This window comes from Monodon monoceros, unplaced genomic scaffold (assembly GCF_005190385.1).
Source record: "Monodon monoceros isolate NGI ecotype Baffin Bay Population unplaced genomic scaffold, NGI_Narwhal_1 Super_Scaffold_3, whole genome shotgun sequence".
In the NCBI taxonomy this organism is placed as follows: Eukaryota; Metazoa; Chordata; class Mammalia; order Artiodactyla; family Monodontidae; genus Monodon; species Monodon monoceros.
The window spans coordinates 102,314,990-102,322,925 of record NW_021703780.1 but is presented as its reverse complement, the minus strand read 5'-3'; the positions used below and the strand labels follow the sequence as shown (position 1 = coordinate 102,322,925).

The window sequence follows — 7,936 nt, the reverse complement described above, 5'->3', positions numbered from 1 at the left end:
GATGGTGGAGGTGATGAAGACGATGGTGATGAAGACGATGGTGAAGACGATGGTGATGAAGACGATGGTGATGAAGATGACGGTGAAGATGGTGATGATGGTGAAGATGATGAAGAAGATGGCAGTGACGATGATGAAACAGCAGTCACTTGGTCTGCACGGGGCTCCATGTGGACAAGCTCATCTAACTGTCTGACTCACAGGGAGGAGCTGCCATCACCGGGTTCTACAGGCTCAAGAAGAGGCAGGGCCACATGCCTCCTGGGAGCACAGGTGTCATCAGTAGGTCTCCTAGGACGTAGGGGCTCCCTCCATGGAGACACTGCCCAGCCAGAGGCTTCTCTGGGACAAAGGGGAAGCACTGACCCTGGACACCATCTCTCAGTGCATAGCAGGCAGGCTTCGTCAGGTCCCCAGACTGACTGCGTCCTTCTTGTCTCCTTGGCACTGACCCTGGCCTAATGCCCAGGAGGACCCTCATCCACAACCACCTGTGGGACCCTTGACCCTCTCTCACATCCTCCTGGTCCACACATATGACCCCTGACTCTCTCCCGCGTCCCCCCAGCCACCCCTGTGACCCCTGAGTCCCATCCCCTGCCTGTTTCCACCTGTGCCTGCTGCCTGCTGTCACCTCCCCATCTCCTGGTGCTGCCTGTACCCAACTGTGTCCCTAGACTGCGTCCCATCAGAAGCTGTGCAGTGTCCTCTGCCATCACACCCTGCTGGGAAGAGGGGCTACTGCCAGACTGGACATACTGCCCCATCAGGGCCTGGGAAGGCAGGTGTCAGCAGTCCCTCTGCAGGGCCATTGGTGCCGCATCAGGAGCCTGGCCCTGGAGTGGAGAGGCGGCAGTGGCAGGTCCACGCGGGACCCAGGCCGAGCGGAGAGATGAAGGCCTGCTTCCCTCGTCCAACAGGGTCTGTGGCATTGTCATCCCCTGGAACTACCCCTTGATGATGCTGTCCTGGAAGATGGCCGCCTGCCTGGCTGCGGGGAACACAGTGGTGATCAAGCCTGCCCAGGTGGGTGCGGGCACGTCCTGGCGGGGCCTGAGGCCTTGGAGGGCGGGTGGCACCTGTGAGGGGTGACGAGCAAGGAGGAGGGCTCTGCGGGTGAGGGCGGCCTTTGTGGGCTGGCGCACGGGGCAGAGGCGGCCTTGGGCGGATCTGGTGTTGTTTGGGCCCTGGGGCCGAGTCAGGCTAGCCGGGCTGTGCGTGTAGCTGCTTGATGAGTGGTCGGCGGTCTTTCACAGACGCCAGCTCAGCTCCCTTGTGTGGCCCCAGGAACCAGGATCTGGGCTCCAAGCCCTGGGTGTCTGCTGTTAAAGCTGGTGCTTCAGGGCCCAGACATCCTGGGGAAGCTTCTGTGTGTCCGCCACCCAGGCCCCTCTCAGAGAAGCCGTGTGACGGGGTCCCTCATGCAGGCTAAGGGGCCTGAGCAGGGTGCCCTGCGGTGAGGTCACCCCACGAGCCTCGAACCCTCATCTGTACTTTGGAGGGTTTAGTTAGGAGCTGAAGGTCAGATGCTGGGGTGGTGGGCCCAGGGGGTCTCTCAGCTCCTCTGGGGCGATTTGGCCTCAAGGGTATTAACATAGTAAAAACCAGCAAAATGATACTGGCTTATAGTATTTACCCTGAGTTAGGCACTTCTCAGGCATTTTAACACGCATAACAAATTTCCCAGTAATTTGCGTACATCTGCTTACTAATCCCTGAGGTGACCCTTAACCTCCCCCTTTAGCGTGGGGGGATGCTGAGAGGTCAAAGCAATTGTCCCTGGAAGGCCCCACTCACCCAGCCCCCACAAACTCTGAGCACCCACAGATGCACCTCTCAATCTGAGGCCCAGCAGTGGGTGGGGTGTGGACCACCGAACCAGGTGAGGAAAAGTTACCCCTTTTCCTCCAGAAGAGGAGCGGCTGCTGGCTTGTGGGGTGTCGAGAGCAGGGGACGGCCGCCAGCAGGGGACAGCGGAGCCCACTTCCCTCCTGTCCTGCCTCCTCAGGTGACCCCACTCACAGCCTTGAAGTTTGCAGAGCTGACCTTGAAGGCTGGCATTCCCAAGGGCGTGATCAACGTCCTGCCAGGATCTGGTAAGGGCCGCGGTCGGGGGGCATGAGGTGCATTTGGTCAAAACAGGGCCTGCTGTGTGTTGTGCCCTGGTGGGCGGGGCAGCGGTGGGGAGGACTGCCTGGAGGTGGAGGATGCTGCCCTGGGGGAGGGGGGGGAAGAGCTGCACCTGGAAGGGTTTAGCGTTCAAATGCCTCCCCAGATGTTTTCCATTTTCTGTACATGTGTGTGTGCTCTGGAATAAACTACACAACCTGGGAATTATCAGTTAAGAAAGGAAAGAAAATATGCATTTACCCTGTCTTCTATAATTATATAATCACATTTACTGGTGTCCTTTGTTTTTTTCTATGGATGTGAATTACCATCTAGGTCACTTGTCTTCCTTAAGTATTTTTCATAGGTGGGTCTACTAGCAACAAATTTTCTACTATTTTGTTTATCTGGAAATGTTTTATTTTGCCTTGATTTTTTGAAAGGTAGTTGTGCTGAGTGTCAGCACTTTGATTGTATCTTCCCACTGCCCTCTGGCCTCTGCTGCTCTGATGAGTCAGCTGTGGATCTTATAGTTCTCTTATTTACAAGTCAGTTTTCTCTTGCTGCTTTCAAAGTTTCTCCTGTCCTTGTTTTCCAGCATTTTTACTATGATACATCTGGGTGTGGTTCTCTTTGTGGTTATTTGATGTGGAGTTCATTCCGCTTCATGGATGCATACAGTAATGTCTTTCATCAGATTTGGGAAGTTTCTAGCCATTATTCATTCTAATACTTTTTTCTGTGGTTTTCTCTTTCTGCATGCCTTCTGGCACCTCCATTATGAGTATATTGATGTTGTTACTGCTGTACCACTTTTCTATGAGGCTCTCTTAACTCTTCTTCATTCTTTTTCTCGCTATTCTTTTTTTTTTAATAAATTTATTTATTTATATATTTTTGGCTGCATTGGGTCTTCGTTGCTGCCCACGGGCTTTCTCTAGTTGCTGTAAGTGGGGGCTACTCTTCGTTGCGGTGCGCAGGCTTCTCATTGTGGTGGCTTCTCTTGTTGCAGAGTACAGGCTCTAGGCGCACAGGCTTCAGTAGTTGTGGCTTCGCTGGCTCTAGAGCGCAGGCCCAGTAGTTGTGGCGCATGGGCTTAGTTGCTCTGCGGCATGTGGGATCTTCCCGGACCAGGGCTCGAACCCGTGTCCCCTGCATTGGCAGGCAGATTCTCAACCACTGCGCCACCAGGGAAGTCCCTTCTCGCTATTCTTTAGATTGCATTATCTCCATTAGTCTTCAAGTTTACTGACTCTTTCTTCTGCCAGTTCAAACCTACTGTTGAGCTCCTTTACTGAGTTTTCATTTCAGTTGTACTTTTTAGCTCCTGGTTCTTTTTTTATTTGTTCTTTCTTGATATTCTCTGTTTGATGAGACATCGTATTGCAGCTGCCTTTAGATGTGGTTTTGTTCAGTTCTTTGAACGTCTTTTTTGTTTTTTTTGTTTTTTTTTTGCGGTACACGGGCCTCTCACTGTTGTGGCCTCTCCCGTTGCGGAGCACAGGCTCCAGACGCACAGGCTCAGCGGCCATGGCTCACGGGCCCAGCTGCTCCGCGGCATGTGGGATCCTCCCAGACCGGGGCACGAACCCGTGTCCCCTGCATCAGCAGGAGGACTCTCAACCACTGCGCCACCAGGGAAGCCCTGAACGTCTTTATAACCACTGCCCTGAAGTCTTTGTTAAGTGTGACATCTGGGTCCTCTCAATGTCAGTTTATATTGCCTGCTCTTTTTGCCTGTGATGGGTCACATTCTGTAGTTTCTTTGCATGCCTCATAATTTTTTTGTTAAAACGTATATTTTAGGTAACACATTATACCAACTCTGGGTACTTGTCCCCTGTCCCCTCTCCAGAGCTTGTGTTCACCGTTTTCTTGTTTGTTTAGTGACTTGCTGGATAGTTTCAGAGAAGTCTCCTTGCCCTGCAGTGTGCAGCCAGTGAGGTCACCCCCCAGAGAGCACAGCTGTGGGCTGTGCAGTCGCCCAGTGGCAGCCGGTGTACAGGGGCCTCTTCCTCTCCCCGTCTGCTCATCTGACTGCCTCTGTCGTTATCACACCAGCTGCTCAGCTCCACTCACTGCAAGCTGGCTGCTCTATTGTTTTCAACAGTACCCTGGGGCATAAACTGCTCCACGGTCTGATCTGGTTAAATTCCTGTCTCTTTGCTCAGCCCTTGAGGTTTGTTCTTACTCAGAGGGCTCTTCCCTGGTTCTCTCTGGTAAACTAAATGACCTGTGGTCTATCTTATTGCTGCCATAGAGCTACCAGCCTCCTCTTAATTGTTCACCTCCAAAATCTACAGTGTTTTTGAGAATGTCCTTAGGATTGAACTTCCTCATACAGTTTCAAATAAAGTCAGTTCCTCTGGGGAGTGTTTTGGAGCTCTCTGTTTTTATAGAAAACCTCTTCCCCTGCCAAAATCTCTGAGCCACGGCCTCAGGCGCTGGGCCCCCTGCAGGAGCTGGGGGCAGGTGGAAGAGGTCCTGGAAGACTCAGCCTGCCACACCTGGGAAAGAGCTGTCACCTTACAAGAAGGGCAGGTGGGAGCCATACTCACAAAGAATTTGGCCTCTGAAACTCAGGGTTGGAGGAGATGAGAACCACTGCTGGCCTCCCCTCCTGCAGAGGTGCCACATCCCTGGACTGCATTCCTGACCACACCTGCTTAGGCTGGAGGAGAGGGGAGAGTGGTTCACGGCTCAGGTGCCACAGACTCTCCTGAATAAATGTCTCTTCACTTGCTCTCTGCCCTTAGGAAAATTTACAGAGACTTTAAATTGTTGGTTTTTAATGATTTTCACCAGTTTTGGTTGTTTGCCTGAGAAGTTGTCGATAGGGCTCCTCATACTGGCCTTTGGTGGTGACTCTCACCTCATACCTTTTTTTTTTTTTTTGCGGTACGCGGGCCTCTCACTGTTGTGGCCTCTCCCGTTGCGGAGCACAGGCTCCGGACACACAGGCTCAGCGGCCATGGCTCATGGGCCCAGCCACTCCGCAGCATGTGGGATCTTTCCGGACCGGGGCATGAACCCGTGTCCCCTGCATCGGCAGGCGGACTCTCAACCACTGTGCCACCAGGGAAGCCGCTCACCTCATACCTTTTGAATACATTGTGTTTATGTTTTTATTATTCTTAAAAAATATGTCATTGTAATTTTGGTATCCTCCCTGACCCGCTAAGTAAAAAGAGATTTTTTTTCAGCTGTCTTTTTCCCCCTAAAATTCTGTTCTGATATTTCTAGCTTTACTATGTCATAATTAGGGAATTCAGCCTGTATATTAGTTTTCTAGGGCTGCCATAACAAAGTACCCCAAGCCAGGGGGCTTAAACAACAGGGATGTATCGTCTCACAGTTCTGGAGGCTAGAAATCCGAGATCCAGGTGTCGGCAGTTCTGTGCTCCCTCTAACGGCTCTGGGGGACGACCTTTCCTTGCCTCTTCCAGCTTGTAGAGCATCACCCTGACCTGGGACTTGACCTTTACATGGCATTTTTCCTGTGCATGTCTGTATCCAAGTTTCCCCTTTTATAAGGACACCATTGTCCCAACAACAACCTACCTTATTCCCAAATAAAATTACATTCTGTGGTACTGGGTATTAGGATATCAACATATGAAATTGGGTGGGACACAATCCAACCCATAATAGCCTGTAAAAATTCTACTTTCTAAAATGGAGAATTTCTTTGTGACCTAGTATATGATACCTTCTTATAAATATTTCTTGGATAGCCTAAAACAGTGATATTATTATTATTCAATAGACTTTATTTTTCAGAGCAGTTTTAGGTTCACAGAGGAATCGAATGGAAAGTATAGAGATTCCCATACATGCCCTGTCTCCCTCATAATGTCCCACATGTGTTACAGTTGACAAACCTACACTGGCATGTCATCACCACCCAACGTCCATAGTTGACATGAAAATTCACTCTTGCTGTTGTACATTCTGTGACGAGTGTAAAACAACATTTACCCAACATTGTGGTATCAGATGGAATGGATTCACTGCCCTAAGAATCCTCTGTGGACGAGGAAAAATCCCATTCATTTCTCCCTCCCCTGCAACCCCTGGCAACCACTGAGCTATTAAGTGCCTCGAGAGTTTTGGCTTGTCCAGAATATCATTTGGTCATCATCATACAGTGTGTAGCTTTTTCAGATTGGCTTCTTTCACTTAGTAACATGCATTTAAGCTTCCTTCGTGTCTTTCGCTGGCTTGATGGCTCATTCCTTTTTAGAGCTGAATAACATTCCACTGTCTGGAAGGACCACAGTTTATCCATCAGCTACTGAAGGACGTCTTGGTTGCTTCCAAGTTTTGGCAGTTATGAATAAATTGACCTTCCATGGCATTTTTCCTATGCATGTCTGTATCCAACCCCCTATGCAGGGTTTTATGTAGACGTTAAGTTTTTTACTCCTGCGGGTAAACACCAAGGAGCACGATTGCCAGATCATATGGTAATAGTGTGTTTAGTTTTGTAAGGAACCGCCCAAAATGGCTACCCCGTTCTCGCGATGACGAGAGTTCCCGTGGCTCCACATCGCTGCCGGCATTTTGTTAAGGTTCTGGGTTTTGGCTGTTCTGTAGATGTGTAGGGGTGTCTCGTTGTTGTTTTAATTTAAATTTTCCTGGTAACATGATGTTGAGCATCTTCCCATGTGCTCATTTGCCATATGAATATCTTCTTTGGTGAGGTGTCTTTTCAGATATTTCGCCCGTTTTTTAATTAGGTTGTTTCCTTATTGTTGAGTTATTTGAATGTTTTGGGTAATAATCCATTATCAGATACATCTTTTGCAAATATTTTCTCCCCAAGGCAGTGATTTTTCAAAACATTGGTGGGGGAATGAAATTAGCATCAGAATCACTTTTGGAGGGGCTTCCCAGGTGGCACAGTGGTTGAGAGTCCGCCTGCCAATGCAGGGGACACGGGTTCGTGCCCCGGTCTGGGAGGATGCCACATGCCGCGGAGCGGCTGGGCCCGTGAGCCATGACCGCTGAGCGTGCACGTCCAGAGCGTGTGCTCCGCAACAGGAGAGGCCACAACAGTGAGAGGCCCGCGTACCGCAAAAAAAAAAAAAAAATCACTTATGGAGCCTTAACTGTTTAGAGAGAATGCAAGTGTCCTACTCCAAACCTTCCAAACCAGACCTTCACTGGTGCCGCTGGGCACAGGCAGTTCTACAGGCGTGGAGGCAGGTGCACAATGGCGATGGGGGGACTGGGTGGGGTGGAGGAGCCCCAGGACTGGCTGATTAGTGGAGGGTTGGGGGAGGGCAGGTGTGGGGACTGACTGTTGGCTTGAATGGCTGGCTGCACAGAGAGGTTGCTGACTGAAATGGAGAATATGGGGGAGAAGCAGGTCTGGGGAAGCGGAGGAGTTCAGTTTCAAACATGCTGAGTTTGAGAGGCTGTAAGGCATCCAAGTGGAGGTGCCGAGCAGGCTGAGGAGTGATAGATGGGTCTGGATGTAGGGAAGCTGGGCATGAGATAGAGATTTAGAGGATGGTGAGCCTGCAGATGGCATTTGAAGAGGTGAGCTGGGGTGAGATGACTGAGGAGACCGTGAATGGAGAAGAGAAGGGGGCCCAGAGTGCAGCCAGAGGCACTGGGTGTTGTAAGAGTGGAGGGAAGTGGGGCACAAGGAGGTGGAAGAAGGGCAGTCAGGGAAGCGAGAGTGGAGTAGCAGAGGAGGAGACGTCAGCAGAGGCCTTGCGTCAAGTCTGCGCAGAGGTGACCCTGAGGTCTCATTGCACAGCAGCCCGGGAGGCTCAGTAGGCGCTGGCCACGTTGGGGAGGGTCCCTGCAGGTCCAGGAG

The 7,936-nt window shown here is 50.9% G+C and overlaps 1 protein-coding gene across 7 annotated transcripts in view; it reads left to right on the top strand.

Annotated features, from left to right (window-relative positions):
• Nucleotides 1–7,936, top strand: part of ALDH1L1 (aldehyde dehydrogenase 1 family member L1) — a 45,611-nt gene that overhangs the window by 29,195 nt on the left and 8,480 nt on the right. For 5 of the 7 annotated variants that reach the window (XR_003796761.1, XM_029243439.1, XM_029243441.1 and 2 more), the window contains 2 exons: nt 921–1,026; nt 2,009–2,096. Coding sequence is in view for 4 of the 7 variants with exons in the window: in XM_029243439.1 (XP_029099272.1) it covers nt 921–1,026; nt 2,009–2,096 (194 nt within the window). In the remaining 3 variants the exon portion in view is untranslated. Of the gene's footprint in view, nt 1–920; nt 1,027–1,911; nt 2,097–7,936 lie in introns of all 7 variants that reach the window. The other 2 variants (XR_003796759.1, XR_003796760.1) reach the window with 1 other exon arrangement.